The following is a 27,110-nucleotide window of genomic DNA, read 5'->3' as shown; positions in this document are numbered from 1 at the left end:
TTTAACATGGAGTTTTCTTCCTTGGATTTCATACGAAGCAAATATAAGGATGAAAATCTAGAACAGGTTGGAGGGAATTTTGAGAAATATTTATTTGCAAAGATCCGTTGTTGCTCTTGATAGATAAGTGATGTGGGGACCTCTGGTGGCTTAGTTTATTTTTCCATCTTGAAGAATAACTTGATACTATGTGGAAAGCTAGACGTAAAATTCCAGTTGGAGAGGGCGTTTGAGATCATTGAGCCGAACTTTTTCATTCGACAAGAGTGACCTCAGTGATTCAGACCTGATTCAGACCTGACCCCATCAGGGCTGAATAACTTTTTCAGGATCTCACGGCAGAGCCTAGGCCCCAACCAGGCCGAGTGTTCTTTCTGCAGCCTGCCCCTGCTCCCCTGGGAGAGAAGGTTAATGACGGTGCGGGTCACACAGCGCGCTCTCCCATGATTCGTGTCCATGTTATCCTAAAATGCCATTTGCATCCATGCTGTCCTCTGCGCCCTCACTCCCTCTCTTTGCTGTCTTACCTTCTCTCACAGAGTGATTGCACTAACCTCCCGGGCTTCTCCCTGCTCTTAGCCTTTTCCTCTTTGGCTCAGCCATTCCCTACCACCGATGTTTCTGCTCAAAACCTTGGACTTGGGCACCACACTCCCTTGCTCAAACTTCATCTCCAAATTGCCCTTGCCCAAAGGCGATTTAACGGGATTAACGAGATTTGAAAAGAGGTCCACGTGAGTCCAAAAGTGGTGTTATTTGTACAAATCTTTCTTTTTCTTTCAAATTGTGGTCCTGCCACTGGGGTGTGGCCTTGGCTATATTGTTTAGCCTCTTCAAGCTCCTTTCTCCACCCACCAAATGGAAATGGTAGAGCTGGCCTCGAGGAATTGTTGAGAGTTCACCTTATAAAGTACCCAGCACACAGTAGGTGCCTAATGGATGGCAGCTCTTATTGGTGGACTTGACTCATCTGTCATAATTTTTACCCCACTGCATGGAGGGCCCCTTGACGGCAGGGGTTTCCTTGTCATGTCTTCAGGGTTTCGTGCTATGCTTGGCCTCCAGTAGGTACCTAAGCAATATTTGTTGAATGTAAGTGGGCCATGAAAACTTGAGCAAGTCATTTAATCTTTGTGAACCCCAATCCTAATGACAAAAATCGGGAGGATTGGCGAAATGAAATAATGCATATAAAGCACCTAGCATGGTGCCTGGTTCGTAGTTAGAATTCAATGAATAGTAGCTATTGGTGAGATCATGTTTATCCTCAAAAAGCCAAGATCAAGTATTAGCTCTTCTGTAAAGCCTCTTTGGCTGCTTTTCCCTGCCCCCCTGGCCAGATTATTAATTTCTTATCCCTCGCTCTCATACTCCAGGAAGGATGGTTTAGTGGGGAAAACAAGGGTTTTAGGATCTGACAGAACTTGGGCTGAGTGCTGGCCATGTGACCTGTATAACTCTAAACTAACTTAATGAAGCTTTTAAGCCCTGTCATTTAGGGTAATGACACTTAGCACATGCTGTGTTGGTCTATCCTATTAAAATATGAATCTTTTTTGGGGCAGGAAGAGTCCTATTAATCTTGCGTGGGATATGGTAGGTGCTCAAAAACGATGTAATGACTTAAATATAGCACCAAAATCTCATTAATGTTCGAAAACTGTAAATAAAACAAGGCACCACTGAATACCAAGTAGAGAAAAATAAAATAAAATTTAAGATGATAAAGCAAAACAACAGTGTTCGGCAAAAGCTAGACAGCCAATACTAAGGGTTAGAAGAAAGCAGAAGAGGGCGCCTGGGTGGCTCAGTTGGTTAAGCGACTGCCTTCGGCTCAGGTCATGATCCTGGAGTCCCGGGATCGAGTCCCACATCGGGCTCCCTGCTCGGCGGGGAGTTTGCTTCTCCCTCTGCCCTCTTCCCTCTCACGCTCTCTGTCTCTCATTCTCTCTGTCTCAAATAAATAAAATAAAATCTTTAAAATAAAAAAAAAAGAAAGAAGAAATAACAAAACGTGACATTTGAACAAATGATAAAATACGGCTGACACAAGAGTGGGTAGAGAAGATAAACCATAAGAGATAAGCTACTACCAATACTAACATTTTCACACAAAGTGCTGGAAGCAGTAGGAAATGCAGCATGGAGGAGAAGATCTTCATACCTCCAGCTTTACAACTTCCAGAATTCCAGGCCCTGGCTCAGTTCATCCTCATCACAACCAGGGAAGTGGGTGATCATTGCCCTCTTGTCAGAGTCCAGGCTGCAGTGAAGAAAACTTTAGGGACATCCTCGTGAACACACAGAAAGACCCAGGGCTTGGCTGCAGATCCCCTGAGTCCAAGGAGTGTTCTTTCCACGATAGCATATAACCTTTGTTCTGGAAAGGCGGTGGAGGATTTAATATAATGATAGATAGGTTATAAATTAATATATGTAACATGTAACGTCTTAGGCCCAACAGTTGTGATGGAAAGGTATGTCTGTCTTTCAGTTTATGCCTGTTCAGAAACCAAATGATGAAGAAAAAAGCGACCCTGTCCTTTTTGCTGGTAGAGTCCGGAATTTGATGGCAGAGTAAGTGTCTGTATGTGATCCCAATCAGTAAATAGTTTTTAAATGATGGGTCAACGGCATGTCGCATAGTTTTAGGATTTGGGTGTTTTGTTTTATTTTGTTTGGTTTCATCCTTAGGGCCTCATTCCCTAACTCATTTTGGTAAGTAAAATAATGTGCCTGGGAAGGTGGTCAGTAAGACAATCCATAAATATTTTCCCCAGATGCAGCCCCAAACTAATAGAAATGGGGTTTTGCCGGAAGCAGAGCAGGGAGGCTTCAGTAAGCAGAAGAGACCAACCCATGACTTCCAGAGGGTAGGTTCTCCTCAGCTGGTCTGTCACTGACACAGAGCCTTGTGTCTGGGCCATTCGGGGCTCGCCTTTCATACCCCAGCCTCCACGGAGCTGCCAATGTCAGCTGATTCAAAGGCATTAATGATTATAGCCACACAAAGGAGAAAGTTTGCAAGGGAAGGCAATAGATGCACAGAAAAGGGGGGAAGTCACCCCCATTAAGGGATGGCTAGAAATTTAAGATTTGTAAATTGTAAACATAAAGCAAATATTTTCCTGCTCTTAAAGGAGTTTTAACTGGCCATGACTCTGATTAGATAAATCACCTCTCGTCCTATAATGAACAAATGTTTGTGATACTGTCCTACCACCCAGGCAGCCCTAGAGCCTTCCCAGTGTGCACCCCACGCCAGGCACCACCCCCTCTGTCATTCCCGTAGTAAGCTTGGCATTGATAGGCCAGCAATATGTATTCCTAGTAAAAATTCAAATGAGAAATCTGAATCTAGCTTCATAGCTGCTTTTGGTATTATAAGCAAGATTATATATACTTAGATTCATATTTCACAGCAGAATAACTTTATTTTCACAACAGCATAAGTGTTCAAATGCTCAAAAAAGTGTCTACTATGTGTACTTACATGTACTTGATTTTCCCATTTACTCGGGTTATCTAACATAATCCTCACAGCAATTCTTGGAGCCAAGCCAGGAAAGTGAGATTCAGAGAGAGAGATGGTTTGCCCAAGATCATAGCAGATAGTGAGGGTCTGGGCTGGGACTCAAATCCACATTTCCTGTGACCCAAGCCCAAGCTCTTAACAGGCATCTCTACTGTCTAGAATTATAAATTATAAATTCCTGAAATATTTAAAATTTTTATTTTCCCAAATAAAAATACTCTTACACCAAAGTATTTATTAATCAAAAACAGCCTAGTTGTAGATAGAAAAAATATTTTATTCTTATTGCATCTGTTGAAAATGTAATGTTCTTAGCAGTGATTCAACAAAATCAAATACAGTTGAAGACAGAACTTTATGATTCTCACTGAATAACTGTGAATAAAAGTTTTGTGAAGAGGAACCTTCAAGAAATTATTTTATGTACCGCACAGGCTTTTTTCTCAGCACTCAGTGTCTTTTGAAGTTGTTACTAATATCTATTTTTTTCAGCTCTAGTCCGTTATTAGACCTCTGAGCAGGTGGGATCTCGTAGGGGTCATGCGCTCCTTTGAGGATGGAGGACGTTTAGGTTTGGAAGAAATAATGAGCTCATTCTCCATTCTCTTTCGTATTTTCAGAAGACTGTTAGGTAGCAAGAAGTGATGTCTAGTTTTGAGAGATGAAAAATGCAGATGGCAAGCGATTTGGCTAGATTGTCCCCTTACACTATATACAGAGGCCATTTATCTGTGTAAATGGCACTTCACGGGCCTTTTTAGTTTATCTTCACAATAAAGAACGCTGTGCAGTAGGTAATTATTCCTGTGTACAGATGACAAAAGTGAAGCTTAGGTTAAGAGCCAAAAGGTCCACCGCTGGTAAGACGCTCCACTGGGATGAAACTCAAGGCTTCTTGCTTTCCCCGGATACTGAAGTCTGCTAGGATCATGGTCACAGTTAAAACACCAAACAAAATGACCAGCTGACCGAAGCATGCAGATTCGGCCACAGGAAGTCCGTGCAGAAGAGAAATATGTCTCTTTGGCAATAATAAGCCAAAGCTACTGGTTTGAAATGTAGTAAATACTTTCCCATTTACTGTTGTTTGTTGACCAGTTCAGGGCTGATGAAAAAAATCATTACCTTTAAAGAAAAAAAAAATTGAATTTGGTTGCTTTTAAATGCCTTTTAGAGCTTTGGGAATCCCCATAACAGATCATACCTATGAAGACTGCAGATTAATGATTTCAGCAGGACAGCTAACATTGCCTATGGAAGCTGGGTTGGTGGAATTTACCAAAATTAGCCGGAAATTGAAGTAAGTATATTTTTAAATTGCTACACTTTCTCATCGGAGGGGAACATGAACCATGAGAGACGATGGACTCTGAAAAACAAACTGAGGGTTCTAGAGGGGAGGGGGGTGGGAGGATGGGTTAGCCTGGTGGTGGGTATTGAGGAGGGCACATTCTGCATGGAGCACTGGGTGTTATATGCAAACAATGAATCATGGAACACTACATCAAAAATGAATGATGTAGGGGGCGCCTGGGTGGCTCAGTTGGTTAAGCGACTGCCTTCGGCTCAGGTCATGATCCTGGAGTCCCAGGATCGAGTCCCGCATCGGGCTCCCTGCTCGGCAGGGAGTCTGCTTCTCCCTCTGACCCTCCCCACTCTCATGTGCTCTCTCTCATTCTCTCTCTCTCAAATAAATAAATAAAATTTAAAAAAAAAAAAAAAAAAATGAATGATGTAATGTATGGTGATTAACATAACAATAAAAAATTTAAAAATAATTAAAAATAAAAAACTTTTCATAAGGGTGTCCCCCAGAGATCTCACATCTTATATGTTTCTTTTCTCTGGTTTCATTAATGCCCAGCTCTAGAACCCACATGGTGTTTATTAAGGAGGCCAGGGCTGTGAATGCATCTCCTATTTAGTTCACCTAGTTGTGTTTTTTCAAGAATGGTTAACTTGGAAGTATGCGTATTGATCACAGGAGGAGCCCGAGAAATAGTCAATGTGGGGCAGCACAGATCTGCCTCTCTCCGAAGTGTCTCAGAGCAGTCGGTCTGTCCTGCTGCCCTCTTGCTAGAAAGATGACATAATTAGATGGTACTGCCATGTGGGGGTCAGACCTTCTCGTGTGAAATCTGAATTGACGTGTAGAGAAGCAATTCTGACTACCACTGAATTTTAAATACTTACCCTAGATCTCCTTTCTCTTTAGGGTACATAATTTTTTTAGGGCAAAACCCCCCCTTTGTGCTTTTATGAACAACCCCTTAGAACCATCTGCTGTGAAAGGTATCACCCCCGATTCCCTTCTTATTACCATTCATTCTGTTTTCAGCCCCATAGGGGATTTGCAGAATATATTGATTCAGTAGGCTTTGGCATCCTCCCAAGGAGAGAGCTGCAGAACTAGTTATGTACTAAAGGTCAATATTTGAAGGTAATATTTTGATAACTGATAGTGCAAATATGATTCATATCTTCTAAGTAACAAACATGTTTTAATATTATATTCACAATATTCATATAAATTTGAAAAGTTTAGATAGTTACTGAAATTGGATACAGAAGAAAGCAGTATGTGTTAGGTCACCTGTTTAATTGGACAAGACAAAAACAGGATGTGATGCGGGCTATGGTACATTTTCTGGTGTTTTGGTGTTTTAATGTTTCATAACTAATATTGGAGGAAGTGTGTATTGTCTAATGAATCTCCCTATCACAACATTTTGTACAATGTGAGTTCATCATCAGCCTGGAAACTCTGTTGAAAGCAAGAATTGCGTATTTTTTTTAACAACCCAGTAAGTACTATTGACTTACTAAGTGATATTTAGATTAAAATATGATTTCTTCTTTTCTTTTTTTTTTAAAGATTTTATTTATTTATTTGACAGAGAGAGACACAGCGAGAGAGGGAACACCAGCAGGGGGAGTGGGAGAGGGAGAAGCAGGCTTCCCGCTGAGCAGAGAGCCCGATGCGGGGCTGGATCCCAGGACCCTGGGATCATGACCTGAGCCGAAGGCAGATGCTTAACGACTGAGCCACCCAGGCGCCCCTTATTTTCTTTTCATGAGTCATTTCTTATTCTGTCACATTGCTCCTCTTCTCAGTTACTTTTCTCTTCCTCAGGTATTTGGGAAAATTACAGTCTTATTAATATCCTTCAAAAAAGTCAGAAGCCTGTGTACACATTCCATAAGTACTCTAAAATACCCATTTTATTCTTATTTTCAGATGTAACACTTAAAATATTGTTCCCTCAGACAAATGAATAAAACACCGCTCACAAAATGTCCATGTGGATTGTAAAGGGCTGACAACACGTATTTATGTTTCTTTGTTTAGGTTAGACTGGGATGGTATTCGTAAGCAGTTGGATGAATACGCAATAATTGCAAGCTCTTCAAAAGGAGGGAGAATCGGAATTGAAGAATTTGCGGAGTATTTGAAGCTTCCTGTTTCAGATGTCCTGAGACAACTCTTCGCACTCTTTGACAGGGTACGTTAAAACGTCATCTCTAGCACGCAAACATCTTTACTCTGCTGGTCTCCACGGAGCATAAATCAGTATGGCATTAGAAGAGTTGGCAGGTGACTATTAGCGGAAGCAAGACCGAGCCCAGGTTTAATTTCATGATCTGGTTTTTCCCCTGTAGTAGTAGTAGTAGTAATATAATTGTGTGTGTGTGTGTGTGTGTTGCAATAATTATGATGTTATCTAGTTATTTTAAACACCAGGTCAGAAATAAATATTGCAACCATAAAACCATGTTTGTTATATAGAATTGGAAAGGCTTCTGTAACTGGCAAGAACTTAAATCTTTATGTCAAAATTCATTCATTGATGACAGGGGTGGTACTATTCTATCCTGAAGGCTTCTGGACTTCCCCCAAAATATGTGAGGACCAAGTAGATTTTATTTTCAAGTAACCTTTTATGACAAGGTTTCAATTAAAGCTTGACTGTTCGCCGTTTATGAATATGTAAGTACAGGCAGATAACTGAACTGCCAGAAAGTTTCCTTAGGAAAAATGTATCAAGATTTCAAGTTCTTGATTTTTAATGTGGTGGGGTTTTTTTACATATAAAATTGACAGTAAAGTTTACTCTTTCGGTGACAGTTTTACGAGTGTTCATAAATGCACTGAAGCATGTAAATACCACTCCATTCAAGATACAAAACAGTTGCAAAAAAGCATCCCGTGTAGCCATCCCTTTGTAGTCAACTCCTTGCCCTACCCTTAACCCCCAGCAGTCACTCCCTCTCTAGCTTTGCCTTTTCTAGATGCCATATGAATGAAATCAGATAGTGTATATCTTTCTGAGTTTGGCTTCTTTCACTTGGCATAATGCATCTGAGATTCGGCCATGTTGTTGCACGTATCAATAATGTGTTCCCTTTTCTTGCTGAGTGGCATTCCATTGTATGGACACCCCATTCTTGGTGTATCCAGTCTCTAGCTGAGGAGCATTTTGGTTTGTTTCCAATTTGGGGCAACGACGAATACAAACTATGAATATTCCTGTATAGATTTTTGTGTAAATCTAGGCTTTCGTTTCACTGGGGTACAGACTTAGGATTGTGATCTTGTTATTGTCTTATCTGAGAGTGACTTTATTTTGCATTCATTCCTAAAGGATATATTTGTTGTGAATAGAATTGACTTGAGAGTTCTTCCCTTTCAACAGTTCAGTGATGGTGTCCTATTGCCTCAGGTCCTCCGTGATTATCCTGCCTTACTGATTGTTCTTTAGTTTTGGCTCTCTTCACCAATCCTCCTGCTTCGGCATTTTGTCCAGAGGTGGTTGCCTTTTGTATTTTGATTAGCGTTTTTAATTGTAATCGGAAGGAGAGATGGGCTGGGCTTTTTCCATCCCGGCTGGCTCCAGAAGTCCCGGTTCTCTATGGACCGCTGGGAAAAGATATTTTGCAAAGAAATTACAGCTTGATGACAGAAACCAGGGCAGGGCTTCTTTTTCTCCTTACCCAGAGCACACTCACGATCCTAATGACTCATTCTGTGACCTCTAAGATGAACCATCCTGCCACCTGATGAAGGGAAGCCATCTTCTTCTCTCTGTAGTGCCCAGTCCCCTGTCCTTGGCTGGCTTGCAGCACGCAGATCATCTTCCCTTGTCCATGAAATAATCATGTACCACTGCAGTCGTACTACTAGAAAGTGTAATGAAGATTTAGGAGAAAGAAGTAAATTATTGGCTATAACCACACAAGTTGGGAAAATAGAAGCACTTCTTACTTGTACTACTACCAGTCTCTCTGTGAGCTTTATGCTGTCGCATCTTCCCTTCTTGGCTCTAGAAGCCAGGCAAGTAATTTTAAATGAAGATTCTATAAATACGAACTTGGTGACAGGAAGGAATATGGCAGGGATAGACAAATAAGGACAGGAGGTGGGGGAAATGGGACATGAAACAGGAACCGAGGAGGAAACTTAGAGCATCTTAGACTTTGGGCTCATCAGGATTTTCCATCAACATTAGAAATACTATCTATGGAGGTTGCCCTCCCTTTTCAGGTGTCAAAGTGTCATCGCCAGCAATTCCAGGAATGTTAGGACACCCATTCTGTCTGTTGGTGACTGATGACCCCCGTCGTTTCTCTGGCACTCTTAAGGATGGGAAGATTTGGAAGCGGGGAAGGGAGAGTACAAGGATTAAAATCACCCCCAGTTAGCCGGGTTGACTCACTCTGAACTAGAGGATACAGCGAGCCTCGGCAGCCAAGTTGGCCAATCACATTTCCGCATGGACGGCTTCCACTGGCTCACACATCACTTACAACCATGAGTGTTTGTCACTTCTTTGTGGAGTGTGACTTGGCTTTCACTCGAGACCATGAGATGGTCTTTCCAGCACTTTTCTTTTGATCCCCAACATCCTGGAAGGTAGAGAAAATAGCCCGGAGAATTAGGGACTAACGCAAAGGACCTTCCTTTCTCTCCTTTCCTTTCTCCTTCCTTTCTTTTTCCCTCTTTCCTCCTTCTGTCTTTGTCTGTCTTTCTATCCTTTTTCGTCTCCAATGTATCTGCATGTCTGCGCCTGTGAAGATTTGCTTTGTTTTGAGAAGGCGAATTATGCAATTGTTGCCACGCCCCGGGCACATACCCACTTAACTCCCAGGCTAGGCTTGTTTTCTCAGTCTCTTTAAGTCATTTAGCTGGGGAATGTTCCATGGGAAACACAAGAAGTTCAGTAATGCCACAGTTTGTTTCTCTCCGAGTAGCTTATCTTGCTGAACTCAATGCTTAATGAGGGGTCGGGGAGGAAGGGTGAGAACGAGAAAGGGCGGGGTGTTCCTGTGGCTCTTCCAGCAGCTGTAAATTTTTGCAGCGCAGACAGTTGTCCTCAGCCTCTCTGTCTTCCCCCAAGTCTAATGAGGCTGTGTCGGGATTTGGGGGATGGGGAAAACACCTGAAGATCTCTCCACATTCCCTTACTCTTTCTTCCCATGTACATTCTTGGCTGGTCTATAAAGACTTCGTAATGGTCTTGGCTCAGTTTGTCCCTAAAAAATACACTGTCTCCTCAGCTTCTGCTGACAACCTGACATGTCCCTTCAGACTCTCGGCGGATCTAGTGACAAGTAAGGTCTGACAGAAACATGGCGTCCACCATCCAAAACATGGCGTAGTTCACTAGTTTAGGATCATTTCTTTGGAGAGGTCTTATCTCTCTGAAAAAGAAAAAGGAACTTTTTCATCTTTGCATTGAATTTAGCTTCTTTATTTTTTACAAATGTATCCTGAACTCTCCGCGTCGGACGAGTTTGGATTGGTCGGATGTCCAGACAAGTCAGAGTTGAAGGCTGAGACAATAGTTTAAAACAGTGGTGTCTCGACATTTTTTATATTCATTAATTCAGTTTTAAATACTAGACTTTTTGCCAGCACTCCAGAAGGGATTGAAGTATCCTTAATGGGATTAAGAAACAACGCTGGCTAAACCAAAGTCATTATAACACAGTCATTTTTACAGTTCTAACCATGTCTCAGAATGTCCGTAAACAGCACGCCTATTCATTGTGCCCTCGCTCAGCACCGTGTTCCTGAGCAGAGCCGCATGCTGCCCCACCAGCAGTCTCTGATGTACCTCTAAGACAGAGTCCTCGAATACTTCAGGACGCAGCTCACTCCTGTTGCTGGCTGGACTAGGCACCACGTTTTCTGCCTCTTACCCCTTACTGGTGGCAAGTCCCATCACTTCTAAATGCATCTCCTGATAGACTCAGCTTAATATTTCATCAACGCCCATCCCCACCACAGTACGCATATGCACTGGTGGCCAAGCCATATTTCAGGAGTCAGCAGACTTTTTCTGTAAAGAGCCAGATAGTAAATATTTTTTACTTCGCAGCACGATTGGTCCCAAACTTTCAGGGCAGCTTGTACAACCAAAGACAAAAGTTCATCTTATCCCATGCAGAAAGATTTCTCTGTTTACCCGCAGTCACCTAAGCCATGAAAGTGCCCTGTCCCGACTCTCAGCATGAGCAGAAAATCTGCACGCTCTAGCACCCTACCTTCTCCAACAGGAAGGGGCAAGCAAAGATGCTTGTTATTGTTGGCACTCAGGATTTAAAGCTGGAACGAATACCAAGAACCAGGCAGACAGGAAAGAACTCAGGATAAAGAGACGCATTCATTCCACATAATGTGAAACAGTAATAAAAGATCTACAGAAGTTTACAATAGCCGAAAATGCTGGATTGTCAAAGTGCTAAAGTACACACACACTTTTCCTGCCTAATAGTTAAACAAAGGATGTGGTAAATGCCAGAAGAACTAAGTACCCGTTGGAAGGCTGAAAGGGGGAAAATCATGACAGTTTTCAAAATTATTTTACATAATGGAAAGAATAACCACCTATCTAAATTTTATCAGGTGATGGTCTGTTTTGCAATGTTATTGATAAAAAAAGGCAATGAGCTCGTGCTAAACTATATATAGCTGAGGAGTTAGAAACCAGTCTCTCTCATTTGTAAAGACAAATAGTGTATCACTAGTAGGACTGAGGCAGGGCATCAGCAAGAGGCAGACAGAGCAGACAAGAATAAAGATTCAGAGGATCGCTTTTGAATCAGATGTGGGGTATCCTACAGATTAACAGGGGTCACTCTAAGGACTGACTGCAGTCCATCTGTCAGTCCTTAAACCAGCTTTCTGTCTACAGTGGCAGAGGTGAACACTAACCAATAGTGAAGTCTTCTATCCTTGAAATTTCCAGTTCAGGTTTGATTTGTAATATTGTATTTCGTAGTTCATGTGAAAAGAACTGTTGATGGCAATCTCAGTTAATCAGGATTTGTTATGTGAAATCTATCCAGAACTTATATGAGGCAATTAACAGAAAAAGGCTATAACCTTCACTCTATGCAGTCATACACGTTGTCCTAAATGTTTGGTGGTCCTATGTGTCTGACCATTTCCCTGTCCATGTCTCAGGCTGGCTTAGCTCCTCCATTCAATACATTACAGTATTTTCTCTCTCCGAGTGTTGTTACATTAGAAATCTCCACTTAAGGGTGAGAATTATACGCTTTGTTTTTGGCTCCTCCATGCAGGTATACCTAGGAGATGCTTAGAAGGGACAGAAAGGAGGCTGCATGAGTTAAAGCTTAACTTTTTTTTTTTTTTTATAAGCACAAGTGAGCAATCACTGGCCTCCTCCGTGAGCATAAGGAAGTAAGGAACAGAGCTTTGTAAAGAGCAAATTGTGTCAGACAATTTAATTTCCTCCTATGACAGAGTGACGGTCCAAGATGATAAAGAAGAAGAAATAGATATTATCTATATGGGCTCTAGAAAGGCTTTTGATTTCATCCAACATGACATCCTCATCAATAAATTAGGAAGGTCTGGTCCAGATCATGGCGCAGTTGGGTGAAAGCCCCCCTTGACAGAAAGGCTTTGCTACAAGTGGGAGCTGTATGTCCTTCTGGGTTTAGCACCCCCACCTTGGCATTCTGTTTGGAGGAGCATAGGGTGCCACCAGGAATACTTGTGAAAACCAGACAATATGTCAAAGCAGTGATAAGGGTAAATATGTCCTTAAAAGTGGTGGAACCAGACCCAAGAAAAAGGAAGGTTAAATTAAATCAACATATAGCATGAAAACACTTGGGCCTGAGAAGGAAAAGAAACGTAAGGCAAGAATGATGCTGCTGTTACCATTTCAGAGCATGTGAGGATCTAGACTCCCCGAATTCTAGAGCTAACAGGACCTTTCGCGTCCAACTGCCCACCTTCCTCATTTTGCAGAAGGTGGCCAGCCTGAGAGAAGTGACGTGCTCAAGGCTACACAGCTGGTTAGTTGCAGGACTGAGACTAGAACAGCTCGTCAGTATCCTTTTTACTTCAAACTGTCACTGTTGACCATATATGTATATGGGCTTCTTTATACATTTACTTTATACATATATATGGGTTCTTAGGGCATTTTTTACATATCCTATTGCTCACCCATTTCAAGCCTATGATTCAATGATTTTTTGAGTAAATTTGCCAGGTTGGGCAACCATCCCCATAAATCAGCTTGAGAACATTTCCATTACCCCACTGAGTCTCCTGGTGGCATCGAGTGTTAGTTCCCGTCACCAGCTATCTCCCAGCCCTAGGCAACCACGACAGTTCTAAGTCCTTTGGTGTGATTCTAGACCGGGTCTAGAAGAAAGACTTTCTGTCTCTGTGGATTTGCCTTTTCTGGACGTTTCATGTAACGGAATCATACAGTAGATGGTCTCGTGTGTCTGGCTTCTGTCAACTTCTCATAATGTTTTTGCAGTTCATCCATGCTGGAGCATGTATCAGTAATTTGTCCTCTTTGCTTGCCAAAAGGTACTCCATTATATGGGCACATTGCATTTTGTTTATTCACCAGCTGGTGGACGGTCGGGTTGTTTCTACTGAGGCCATTATGAATAATGTGGCTAATAACATTCATGTTTCTCTGTTTACTTTTTTAAATTCAGTAACTTTTCCCCCTCGAATGGAGGCTAAATTTTCCATCAGATGTGTCCTCTTCCCCTACTCTTTTTCCCTCCCGATCCGGACAGTAGAGTTCCCCCAGATGGCAACCAAAGTTGCTATTAATGTTCTAATAAATAGCCTCGGGGGATTCAATAGTCCAGAGAAGAAAAGGCTTGCTAATCTAATAAGAGTCTTTTATTCTAGGATGGCTTATGAGAAACTGTTAGCCAAATGCCCTCCATCTTCATAGAAAATAAATGAGAGGAATTGGATTTAAACCTCAGGGAAAACCACTTCAGCTGGGCATGAGGAGGCGTGTTTTATGTGGTGGTGGTTGCTATCAAGTTAATTTGCAATATTATAAAAACAAAGCCCATGTAATTTCCTCTGAGAGAAGCTCATATGAATGGGTTTACATCTGTCTGAGGCCAGATGGCCCTGTGATCCCCTTAAAGGAAGACAGTCCTTTTGTGGCGCTTTCTTCTGTGTGGTGAAGGAAGACGTTTGGCCTTTGGTGTTCACAGAGGCCATTTCATTGTGCCCAGGAGACTAGTTATTGGAGTCATTGTGTCATAAAACCAGTGGTTGGAAAGTTTTACACAAACCCCTGGGCGTGGCAGAAGGAGACGTTGCTCCCATGCCCTGAACAGAGCAGTGTCCCCAGCTACTGCTCTCTCCCAAACAATAGCTAGAACAGTCGTTCAGTTCTGGAAATTGTACAACATAATTTCACATTTCATCTCCTTTTGACTTCATATTTGAGCCTGGGTAGTCCCACTGACAGACCGATCGTCATGTGGCAGTTCAAAGCCCCTTCCAGTCTGAGTCTGTTCTGCCGATCTGCCTTTCTCTGCTGTCATGCCCAGCAATGGCCCATCATCACATTGGGCTGTCTCTTAAAGACCACACATCCTTTAGCGCCTCTGTATTTTTACTGTGCTGTCCCTTCACGTCCCTTATCTGTTCGGAGGACTCTGGCTTGGCCTGTAGTCAGGCCTGCACATTATCTCTTATGTAGGTCAATGTTCTCCTTGGCAGAATTCATCGCTCCCCTTTTGGGCACCCACAGTGCTTGATGATATAGCATACTACCTTTCCTCAGTAGCTTACCTTCCCTGAGTTTTTCTTTCCTTATCACACATACTTTGTCTTTCAGAGGACTTCTATGAAACTTAAATGCCAAAGAATACTATACACAAATGTAATAGTTTAGTATTAATAGTAGAAATGTGAGAGACGCCTGGGTGGCTCAGTCGGTTAAGCGTCTGCCTTCAGCTCAGGTCATGATCCCAGGGTCCTGGGATCAAGTCTCATGTCAGGCTCCCTGCTCAGTGGGGAGCCCGCCTCTCCCTCTGCCTGCTCCCCCTGCTTGTGCTCTTTCTCTTTCTCTCTGACAAGTGGATGGATAAAATCTCAAAAAAAAAAAAATATAGAAATGTGAATATAGACATCAGGTTATAATTACAACTAATTTTCGATGGGTGTTCTCAATCCTTGAGCACAGCAATCCTGATGTATTCACCTTTGTCTCCTAAATACTGAATCCAAGTTCTGATACCTAACAAATGAGATTGAATCATTATGAAGTAGGCATAATGAGATATTACCACATCATACCCATTAGGATGGTCACAGTCAGGGAGGGAGAGAGAGGGAGGGAGGGAGGGAGAGAGAAAAGGACGGAAGGGAGGGGGGAGGGAGGGAAGGGAGGGAGAGAGGGAAGGAAGGAAGGAAGGAAGGAAGGAAGGAAGGAAGGGAGGGAGGGAGGGAGGGAGGGAGGGAGGGAGTGTTGGCCATGCTATAGAGAAATTGGAACCCCTGTGCACTGTTGGTAGAAATATAAAATAGTATATCTACTGTGGAAAACAGTATGGTGGTTCTTCAAAAAATTAAAAACCAAATTACTGGGGCACCTGGGAGGCTCAGTCATTGAGCGTCTGCCTTCGGCTCAGGTCATGGTCCCAGGGTCCTGGGATCAAGCCCCACTTTGGGCTCCCTACTTCACAGGAGGCCTGCTTCTCCCTCTCCCACTCCCCCTGCTTGTGTTCCCTCTCTCACTGTGTCTCTCTCTGTCAAATAAATAAATAAAATCTTTAAAAAATAGATAAATAAATAAAAATAAAAACCAAATTACTATATGACCTGGCAGTTCTGGTAGAAGCAACCTAAGCATCCACCAACGGACAAGTGGATAAACCAAATGTCTCTTATACATACAGTGGAATATTATTTAGCTTTGAAAAAGGAAATAAATCCCAACACCTGCTATAACATGGATGGACCTTGAACACATTATCCTAGGTGAAATAAGCCCATCACAAAAGGACAAATCCTATGCGATTTCACGGATATGAGGTCCCTCAAGCAGTCAGATTCATAGAGACAGAAAGTGGAATGGAGGTTGCCAGGGCCTAGCGGGAGGAGGGAATGGGGAATTACTGTTTAACGGGGACAGAGCTTCAGTTTGGGAAGACGAAAAAGTTTCTGGGGGTGGACGGTGGTGGCAATTGCAAAATAATGTGAATGTACCTAATGCCACCGAACTGAACTCTTAAAAATTGTTATGAGGTTAAATCCCAGGTTATGTGTATTTTACCACAGTTTTTAGAAATTTTAATTCAAATTTTAAAAACAAGACACAAAGAAGTATATACTGTATTATTCCGTTTATTTACAGCGTGGTACTCAGCTGATGATATTCAATGTCAAGATAATGGTTACCCTTGGGAGGGAAGAGTAACTAGAAAGCAGGAGGAGGTTCTAGGGTATGGGAATATTCTATCTCTTGATCTGGCTGTTAGGATATAGGTGTGTACCGTGTGTGAACTTCTCTGAGCTCTCCAGTTGGGACTTGTACAGTTTCCTATGTGTCTGTTACACTCCAAAAATGATTCCAAAAAATGTAGATCCTTAGCCCGACAGCAGACTGTCGTGTCAGAATCTCTGAGGATGGGACCTGGGGATCCTGCATCATAAAACCCTCCCTTCCAAGTTTTTCTTAAGAGCATTGGATTTAGGGAATCTTTGCTAAAGGAAAGGGACTAGGGAAATATCCTCCCCATGCCCAGGAATCCCATTCTGCGCTAACAATAAATATTCCTTAGAAAAGAAATTCTTGATATCTTTGAGTCATTTAGCTTCTCCGGTTAGGAAAATGCATGTCATCTTTCAGGAGCTGAGAAATCGGTGATGTACAGAAATGTGTATTTTAATATATTACATTTTAAAATATTATTTCTTGTAATTCGTCATACACGCAATAACTCACGAATGTTTTATTGAGGCCCTCTAAAAACTGGCGGGTGCTAGGACCTAATGGAAGTCAGGCTTTCAGGAGGAGGGGACCGTGGGGCGTGGTGCCATTAAGCAGGTACAGAAAAGCCAGTTCTTCCACCTGTAAGCTAATGAGGCTCCATTTCAGCTCTCTCCACACCATCTCCAAGACATCAACAGCTTTTACACTTGCTTGTTAAACCAAAAGCATGTTTCTTGCAAAGGCTTTATTGGAAGGGGCCGATCGAGGCCTTGGAGAGGCTCTTGGAGGCCTTCTTGGAGGAGGCGGTCAGAGAAGAGGAGGAGGAGGGGGAGGAAGAAATATCGGAGGGATAGTTGGAGGAATTGTGAATTTCATCAGCGAGGCTGCAGGAGCTCAGTACACCCCAGAACCACCTCCCACTCAGCAGCATTTCACCAACGTGGAGGCCAATGAAAGGGAGGAAGTTCGTCGGTTTCGGCAACAGTTTGCCCAACTGGCGGGACCGGACATGGAGGTGGGTGCCACTGACCTAAGGAATATTCTCAACAAAGTCCTTTCTAAGCACAAGGACCTGAAGACTGACGGCTTTAGCCTTGACACCTGCCGGAGCATTGTGTCTGTGATGGACAGTGACACGACTGGCAAGCTGGGCTTCGAAGAATTTAAGTACCTCTGGAACAACATCAAGAAGTGGCAGTGCGTTTATAAGCAATATGACAGGGAGCGGTCTGGGTCCCTGGGAAGTTCTCAGCTGCTCGGGGCTCTGCAGGCAGCGGGTTTCCAGCTAAATGAACAACTTTACCAAATGATCATCCGCCGATATGCCGATGAGGATGGCAGCATGGATTTCAACAATTTCATCAGCTGCCTGGTCCGCCTGGATGGCATGTTCCGTGCCTTCAGATCCCTGGATAGAGATGCAGATGGCCTTGTTCAAGTGTCCCTCCAGGAATGGCTGCAGCTGACCATGTATTCCTGAAGCCAGCGCCCTCCCTGAGGACAGGACTCCTGAAAGCCTCGCCACGCAGTCCTCACTATGGCTGATACCCAGAGCTGTCATTTCCGGCGAGCTCGTACACCTCCCTGCATGCTTCTGAGCTGGGGCTGCCTTTTAGCATCTAATTAAAACAGATTTTTTTTTTTAAATGAAAAATGTTCTGAGTGGTTTGTATGTCAGCTCTTTGAGACACTGGATGTGTATGAACATATATATGTGATGGGGGGTGCATGGGGCAGAGCCTCCGTGGAGTAGATTTTAATAGTGCATTGCTTATTTGGTGAGTGAATTCCAAAGAATAGGAAATTTGTTGTTATTGAGAATGAAATCTTGAAAAAACCCTGGAAAGCCCTCAAGAGATCTATTTTTCCCTTTAAAAAGGTGAGGAGGAGGGAAGTTCAGAATCTGTTTTTCTCTTAATTTCACATCTGGTCTTTCCATTATATAAAAAGAAAGAAAGAGAGAGAGAGAGAGAGAGAGAGAGAGAGAGAGAGAGAGAGAGAGAAGAAAGAAAGAAAGAAAGAAAGAAAGAAAGAAAGAAAGAAAGAAAGAGAAGGAAAGAAAAAGAAAGAAAGAGAAAGAAAGAAAGGAAAGAAAGAAAGGAAGGAAGGAAAGAAGGAAAGAAAAAGAAAAAAAGAAAGAAAGGGAGGAAAGAAGGAAGGAAGGAAGGAAGAAAAAGAAAAGAAAGAAAGAAAGTGTTTTCCTGGAAACCTATTTAACTGTATAGAAACAGGTTCAGAAATGAGAAAAGAAGCAATTTCACGTAAGGGAAGTATATATATATGTTTTTAATGGTAGAGCAACGGTCTAAAATTCCAGAATTCTTTAGTCCTGTTTCTCTAGTCAAATAAGCATGCAGCAAATTTATTTTGTTTTGATATATCTGTAAAGAGGGTCAGGGTATTGGGGAATGAAGGGTGGGCCCGTAGTCCAAAATGTCACTCTCAATCATTCTTACATGTGCTTCATACAAAATCAGGCATGCCCAGTGCATGTTGGCCGGCTCTTGTCATGTCTTGCCCTGCCTCAGAGCTAGGAATGTTGTGTTGTTGTTGTTCCTTTTGGAAAACTGCAGACAGAGGAAATGTAAGCAAAGAAGGGGGGAAAAAAGGGAAAAGCACACAGTCATCAGTTATTTGGTATATAAAGGAATATAGAGATATATAAAGATATATAAATATTGTTGACTGTTACAGTGGTTGTCAGTCCAGACTGCGATTCAGAATCACAGGGAGAGCTCCTTAGGAATATTGACAACCGAGTCCCACTCCAAATGTGTTAAAGAAGAATCTTTAGAGACGGGGCCTGGAAATGAGCATTTTTAAAGCTCCCCAGGTAATTCCAATAAGCAGCCAAGGTCACCAGCCAGGGCAGTCGACCCTTTCTTGTGTATGGCCCGTGGTTTGGCTCTATCGGGCAGAATCCAGAATCCTGCAGGAAGAAGACTCAGCCAGAAGGGCTGCATATGCAAGCGCTCAGTCTCCCCAGACCTGCCCCCGGCCTGCTATTTAATTGGTTCCCATCCCTCCTGCTTCTCTCTCAGTGCATTCCCTCTCCCTCCAAGGGCTACTTTAGGGGGTCCTCCCGAGTTTGAAGATAAATTCTTCCTTCCTCTTTTGACTCATTTAGAGGAAAGTTTAACTATGGAACTGGTCTAACTCTCCTGTTAACAGCCCACAGCTGTGGGTGAGAAATCCCCAGTGAAAATTAGGAGAGGTTGGTGTTTGGCCTCTGCGCTCACCATCGTCACCATCATATATTTATGAAACACCATGTGCGTATAATTCTGCACGGAGCCAAGCATAGAGACCACATCTGCCTTCCTCTAGGGACCTGTAAATGTAAGCTTGCTCTGGTGGGCTTCTTAGCCAGGTATGGTCATATCAGAATGAGGCTCCTGCTAGCAACCACACATTAATATCAGGATCCCATTTTAGAATCAGCCCATTCATATGTCAGGCATGAGCGTAGGCATCTAGCCAAGAAAGGGGAAAGCAGCAAAGATACCTTTTAAGGTCTCAGAATATTAGGTTTATTATTCCACAGGATGGTTGTAGAAAGGGCAACCGAGCCTTACCCTTGTTTTTGTCAGTTCATTCTAAATATTTATGAAAGTCAAGATGGTCACCTCATGCTGGGGTGGTAGTAAGTATTTTTCTTGCTCCTCGGGTCAAAAGATTATCTGCTCTTACGATTCTCTTCCTGCCCGCATAGGGCAAAACATCCTGAAGTTACCTACATGTCTCTTCTGTTCTCTTCTGAATTTGTATAAAATTTGTACAGGTAACCCCAGTCACTAGTGGAGACACTAGAAAATCCAGTCTAAACTCTGGACTTTGTTAAGTACTCAAAACTTTGGCATTGCGTAGAACCGAGAGCCTGACGAATGATTGAATTTCTTAATTTTTATTCAATAGTTGACATTTTAAAGGCACATTTTCAGTGGAAGAGGGAGTATTTACCTGATGATTTTTTTTTTTTTTTGCCATTTCTACATGGAAGCCTCCTTATAGGCTGAGACAAAGGTCTTTGATTCATATCATTCCATCCCATGATTTTTCAATTTCTAACATTAAGCAATACAATTTATGTACTAAGTTGAAAATTATACTCAGTGATTTTAAAAAGCATGTGAAGTTGTACCACCTACATTTTTAAATTTCAAAATATCCCACATGATTTTGAAAAACACCTTCATCTTAATATAATCCACTGGATTCTGTAAACTGTAACAGAAGGAAAAAGAGCGTAGGTCTGTACTTAACGCACGTATGCTCTGTACCTAAGAAAAGCAGACCTCTAAGAATATTCAAAATGTGTACATCATCTTAAAGTTCACATTTTAAATATCTTGAGTACTAGTTCATGTGTTTTTAAGAACTGATTTTTTTTTAAAGTTAGAGATTTCATCAGTAATATTACACAACTAACCCATACTGGAGCCTTAAAAAATATTCACAGATGCACCTGCAGGGCCCTGATATTTAACATGTCTATTGATCTTGAGGTGCTTTAAGAATTACTTCTTAAAAGTGTCTGTGTTTAATGCTAAGTGGGTTAAAGCAATTTAATTCCAAGCAAATTGGTAATACAATTATGTATGTGGGTAGAAATAGGCTCTTAATAAGAATATTCGAGTAAACAGAATACCTCTTCCCAGACTCCTCTGGAAAACTGAGAATTAACTGTATTTTAACAATAGTACTCCTTTGGATTTGTAAAGTTATCCTCAAAGACTCAAAGCCTTTTTCTGTTGGCTGCTGCCTAGTAGGTTCTGTTTTTATGTAAACATTTCTAAATTGTTTTGATGGCATTGATTATCTCTCATTTGCAGGGATGATATCAATTATAACACACCAAAGACAATATAGTCCTTATCCTTGGGAGTTTTCCATCTCAAAATGTATTCAGAACCACATCCTTAAATGTTGCCGGACTTTAAAGGTTGTAAAACGTATCTGATTCAGTAGGGATAAAAATGTTGACTAAATCCGACTAGGAAAAGCCTCAGGAAACGGCTACCTGAGAATCAGACACAGGAACACCACCATTTGTTCCTTCTGGAATTTTAAATGGACCGTGTCTAAACATGTGGTCTGGCTTCCCACTGGTCCAAGAAGCCAGTGTGGGGATGGCAAGGCGCTGGGACGCCGGGACATCATGGTGACCCCTAGCCTTTACTTCCATGCTTTTCTGATCCTGCTGACCACCAGGGAAGGGACGGGGCCCACCATCTCAGGTTTCAGCCAGGCTCAGTCACCCCTTCTCCTTGCAGTGACCCAATACAAATCCATAGTTCCTACTCTGGGCTATCCTGGCCTCCAGATTAGGACAGATTATGGAGGGATTAGAGTCTCCAGAAAGCTGGGCTCCTCCTTTGAAATGTGGCCCTGAAATATTTCCAAGTCTAGATTTTTTTTTAAGTTTATAATTCTTCCTGAGAAGTTCAATAGGTTTTTAAAGAAAAGAAACACAGATTTGAAGGATAATTTTTATCATGGAATTTATTTGAAATTAAAAAACTAAAGAAGTGTGTTTTGTTGTATACTTTGTAATTGTCTGCTTTTGAATTTATTAAGCTACTTTAATTTGAATGATTTAGAGTCCAATTACCTGAATTTTCATTGGAGTTAGTGGTAATAGCAAGTTTTGTGACCTCAAGTAAAGCTTATGTCTCATTATTTTATTTAAAATCAATTAACATAGTGGCGCCTGGGTGGCTCAGTCGTTAAGCGTCTGCCTTCGGCTCAGGTCATGATCCCAGGGTCCTGGGATCAAGCCCTGCATTGGGCTCCCTGCTCAGCAGGAAGTCTGCTCCTTCCTTTCTCACTCCCCCTGCTGTGTTCCCTCTCTCGCTGTCTCTCTCTCTCTAATAAATAAATAAAATCTTAAAAAAATAAAATAAATTAACATATAGTGTATTATTAGTTTCAAAAGTAGCGTTTAGTCATCAGTTACATATAACACTCTATGCTCATTACATCACATGCCCTCCTTAATGCTCATCACCCAATTACCCCATACCCCTTCCCACACCCCCTCCGGCAGCCCTCAGTTTGTTCCCTATAGTTAAGAGTCTCTTATGGTTTGTCTCCCTCTCTGATTTCATCTTGTTCTATTTTTCTCTACCTTCCCCTGTGTTCATCTGTTTTGTTTCTTAAATTCCACATATATGTATATACATACACACCACATCTTCCTTATCCATTAATCTGCCAATGGACATCTGGGCTCTTCCCATAGTTAGGCTATTGTGGACATTGCTGCTACAAACATTGGGGTGCAGGTGCCCCTTCAGATCACTATGTTTGTATCCTTCGGATTAATACCTAGCAGTGCAATTGCTGGGTCATAGGGTTCTCATTTTTTTTATTAGTCAAAATGAATTAGTTGAATGGATTATTTCTAAGATTCCTTACAGTTCAAAGTTTTATTATTCTGAATTTGGAACCTTAACAATGTGTTATTTTATTGATCCAATAATAAAATACCTGAGAATAATTTCCATGCTGCTTTTCTCCCCTTCACATTACTAAGATGAAAACTTACATAAAATTTCTCATGTGATTATCAAGGGTCTGCTTCTTTTTGTCAGCCAAAACCATTCAGAGATAAGACTATTAATGAATATTAGAGGTCCAGAATATTACCTTGTTTTGTGAATAGTGGTAACATGAAGGGTCCTTTACATTTATCTTTCTCCATCTGCAAAATGAGTTATGATGCTTGACCTCTATTATACATAGAGTTCAGTGGTATAGATAAAAATTGGATGCCTCACAATAAAGAGACAACATAAATTCAAAAGAGTATTTCCAGTCATACAATCTATGATTATACCTTCATTGTCCATTGACCATTCTTCTATCTCTTCTTCAGACCTTCCATTCAAGACTTCTGTGTTGCTTCATAGAGCAAGCCAATTGAAGAACAAATGTACCTACAGTGAGCAATAGGTCTATGGTTCAGTAAGCTGCTCAGCCTCTAAGGCTAACGAACAACGGCCCTCTATGGTGTGTAAGGAAATGAATGATGGTGACACAAGAAGGAAATGATGTCACTTAGAACTCCACCATCTCTGGGGCGCCTGGGTGGCTCAGTCAGTTAAGCGGCTACCTTCAGCTCAGGTCATGATCCCACAGTCCTGGGATCGAGTCCCGCATCCGGCTCCTTGCTCAGCAGGGAGCCTGCTTCTCCCCTGCCTGCCATTCCCCCTGTTTGTGCTTGCTCTCTGTCTCTCTCTCTCACTTCCTCTGTGTCAAATAAATAAATAAAATCTTTAAAAAAAAAAAAAAAAAGAACTCCACCATCTCTGAAATTTCCGGGGTGATGAAAATGTTGCAGCTATTGATTGTGGTGGTGGTTACCCTGGCATATACATTTGTCAAAAGACATTAACTGTACACTTAAAATGGGTGCTTTTCATTGGATGTGAATGATACTTTTTTTTTAAAAAAAGATCAGCTTTTTTTCCAAAAAAGTGGTTCAAGAAAAGGAAGAGGGGCGCCTGGGTGGCTCAGTGGGTTAAGCATCTGACTCTTGCGGCTCAAGAGATATAGACCCTCAGTCACAGTTAAAGATTACACTCTTATTGACGCCAAACATCATTTGTTCATCTGTCAAGTACTGCGCTAGCTTTGTTGTTCCTAGTTCACACTTTACCTGGGATTTCATCACTTGAAGATTTGGCTGCCAAAATGCTTCTAACACCTGGGATATTATCATCATAGGGCTTGTTTGCAGTTCTCTTTCCTTCTCCCCACTTCGTCCCTCCGGGTTCTGTCTAGGTGAGTAGTTCATGTGTAGGAAACCCTACATTCAGTCAGCCTGGCTTAGAATTATCAATGCCTTCTTTTCTGCTGCCATCATGAAATACCTCCTGAGGTATATAGATACTCATATCATACTAGTTAGACGCTTAGAAGTTCAGGATCTCCTGGGGCCTCCCGTCATCTAACCTGACACAGCTCAGGTTCACTCCCTGGCTCCTGGTTTGTTACAGAGAAAACCTGCAAAGAAGAATCTATCTGCTACCACTGCCTCAGTTTGCCCTTTCCCCTCCCTTCCACTGTCTGCATGTAGGGGGTTGCTTAGTGACCCTGGTCCCCCTTTAGTGACCTGTTGGTGTTGTCCATCATGGCGGGGCCACCACCAAGATTCTAGATCCTGCCTCGTAGAGAGGCTTCCCCCGGGGCTGAGCTCAAGAACCCATGCTGGGTGCCACGGAGCCACTAAATGGCCTCAGTGATTCAATGTTTATATTCATTATTAAACAGAAATATATTTTTCTTCCTTCTGAATTGGGAATGGGTGGACCCCTTGCTTGCTGTTCCCTCTCAGTGCAAAGTTTTTTCCAAACAGGCTCAATGTGTGATGACACCGAGCTGTGTGACCTGCCTGGATTTCACCTTTGGGGCTGTGATTAATAGTAATTCAACTAGTGGGCCTGCTCATTGATCTCTCCCCTCCTGTCACAGAACCATGATGGTAGTATCGACTTCCGCGAGTATGTGATCGGCCTGGCCGTCTTGTGCAACCCTGCCAACACAGAGGACATCATCCAGGTGGCATTTAAGGTACTGTCAGCCCCGCTGAAAGCCTCTTGGTCTGCCTCATGAACAAGTGTTGACTCGAAGCATATTATTTGAAAATCAGTGAAATCTGTTACATGAGTTTATAGATCTGCTATGACGTGTACGCGGGGGTAATGTGATTAAGACAACTGCCCCCGAGAATAAAGAAAACACCAGCATCCAGTTAAGCACAAGGGAAGTCTTTGGGAGCAGCCCCGTTAACAGCATCAAGACTGAAGAGAAGGTGATTTCACAAATTAGCTTTAAAACTGATTTCTTTACAGCATCTCCATTTCGAAGCCCCAAAGTGCAGTTCATAAATAAACACCACCTGTCACCAGTCATTCTAATTCACCATCTGGAAAGTTCCCATCTATCCCAGTTTTCTCACTCCAAGTGCCAGAGGTATTTTAAGTGCTCTTTTCCGGATGGAATTTATGTGGTTGTGGTGGGGTCAGGTGAGCATCACGATACACGTCCCAAGTCCCCACCCTGCGTGTTTTCCTGTAGTATCACGTATATTTCCACAGCAACATTGAGGAAGGAGGTGTGCCAATGAATAACACCCCATCCCCAGCAGGACTTGGTGGAGGTCTGAGCTGTGAGGACTCAGACTCCATTTATCACGTCCATGCCCAAGAAGAGGGGGAAGAATACACTCCCAGAGTGTGTTTTTCGTTTTTCTGAGATAAAAGCTGCTTCATCTAATTAGTATTTAAGGAGGGTGTTCACTTCCAGTTCTAAGGTGGTGTAGTCTGCTCTCAAGTGAAACAAAAACTTGATTTCCCTGCTTGTCCTTGTACCGAGCTATATATACTGACTCATCCCAGCTTGGCGGTCTCTCTGCTTCCGTCTGCCATGACAACCGAGGACCTTCTCTCTTCCTGTTTCCTACTCTCCTCTTTTCCTGGTTTCTGAGAAGAATATCCCACTGTGATTCCAACAGGTTTTCTTTCCCCTCTATCATCTAGAAAGACGCTCTTTCTCCAAGAGTCCTTTCTCAAGTTTTATAGGCCACCAGGGCATGCCTCAGGAATGTTCATGTGTTCTGTCATTGACAGAGAAGTCCCCAAGCTTTCTTTTTTATTTCAGATTGGTTTAAACTGAGTTAACTGCAAGGCCTGTAAGGAACCTAAGTGGCTGATGCTTAGCAGATGGTCATAAGGCAAGGGCCAGAACTTTTTCCAAGTTTAAAACATTTGGCTTTTATAGACTTATTCATCATAAAACCTAAAATTATACACATAGCTAACTTATTCCAATCCAGATATTTCTGTTTCTGTTTTGGGATTGTATACGTAATTATAAGTTGAGCTGAGCAAACGGTCAGTTTGGGTTTACTGATGAAAGACCTGATAGAAAATTTGGCCCTTGATCGCAGTAATTATTGTTTTTAAAGATGTCGTGAGATTTTTCTCTAGCCTAGACCTTGGTTTGGTGTGGGGGAGGGAAACAAGGAGGACCTAAAACTATACTTAGCTCTTTTTCCAGTAAGACAAGGGTCATGCTTTACATTGCTTATTTTTTCCACATTCTTTTTCAGGGGTGTTTGGTGTTTTTGAAAATATTTTGGCACACTTGTATTTTTCATGTAGTCGTGTCCTTTTATATGCACAGGACCCTGTCAATTCCTTTTATCTGGGAAGCACTTCACAGTGAACTCCCCATCCTTGAGCTCATTTCATCCTCACAGAGAACTGTGGAGGTAGAGGATTAGCCAGAGTTCTTCAGCCATGCAAGAAATTTGCCACAACCCCGGGGAGGGGGCTCCAGGGTAGACTCAGAGGCAGCGAGTCCACAGGCCCCCGCTGCAGAGACTGCTCTGCAGTGAGTGTGAGCCCCTCCACCTCTGCCCTCAGTCACACTCCAGGAAGGGTCCAGAGCCTTGAGCCACTTGCTTGCTGGAAAGACAGGACGTTTGGGCTGAGATTCCCACCGTATTCCATGCAATGGACGGATATCATTCCCCCAAGGGAAACTGGGCTGTTGAGCTTCCTACCAGAGCCCAGAGCATGGGATTTACCTCAGGTCTGGGAACTCTGTAGCTGAGAGACTATTGGGAGTGATGAGTAATGGAGGGAAAGTGAGCGTTTCCGTGAGGGGCACAGTCTGGGGTAGTCATGACGAGGCCAGATGGAGAGAAAGTAGAAGCACCCAGTATGGACACGGGAAGGGAATTTCCACAGAATCGAGAGCCACCAGAGCACCAAACGTGACAGACGGATTGCCGAGGATCATGTCAGAATGGAAGGCCTCGC

At 42.5% G+C, this 27,110-nt stretch overlaps 2 protein-coding genes across 2 annotated transcripts in view; both read left to right on the top strand.

Moving 5' to 3' along the window:
• Positions 1–27,110, top strand: part of LPCAT2 (lysophosphatidylcholine acyltransferase 2) — a 66,733-nt gene that overhangs the window by 32,102 nt on the left and 7,521 nt on the right. Inside the window, exons 9-12 of the mRNA XM_064582016.1 lie at positions 2,495–2,577; positions 4,710–4,835; positions 6,885–7,038; positions 24,757–24,855. Coding sequence (XP_064438086.1) covers positions 2,495–2,577; positions 4,710–4,835; positions 6,885–7,038; positions 24,757–24,855 — 462 coding nt within the window. The remainder of the gene's footprint in view (positions 1–2,494; positions 2,578–4,709; positions 4,836–6,884; positions 7,039–24,756; positions 24,856–27,110) is intronic.
• On the top strand, positions 15,360–18,475 carry CAPNS2 (calpain small subunit 2). The gene has a single exon (XM_045891105.3). It carries the CDS (start codon positions 17,009–17,011, stop codon positions 17,759–17,761), a length of 753 nt encoding a protein of 250 aa, XP_045747061.1. The 5' UTR covers positions 15,360–17,008; the 3' UTR covers positions 17,762–18,475.

The sequence above is a fragment of the Mirounga angustirostris genome, unplaced genomic scaffold (assembly GCF_029215605.1).
Source record: "Mirounga angustirostris isolate CCGP_5_RB_7025 unplaced genomic scaffold, mMirAng1.0.hap1 SCAF_16, whole genome shotgun sequence".
Taxonomy (NCBI): Eukaryota; Metazoa; Chordata; class Mammalia; order Carnivora; family Phocidae; genus Mirounga; species Mirounga angustirostris.
This window is presented reverse-complemented; position numbering and strand designations above follow the sequence as displayed.

Excerpts from the sequence above, each read along its gene's own strand:
- CAPNS2 (XM_045891105.3), top strand. The coding sequence starts at position 17,009 with ATGTTTCTTGCAAAGGCTTTATTGGAAGGGGCCGATCGAGGCCTTGGA.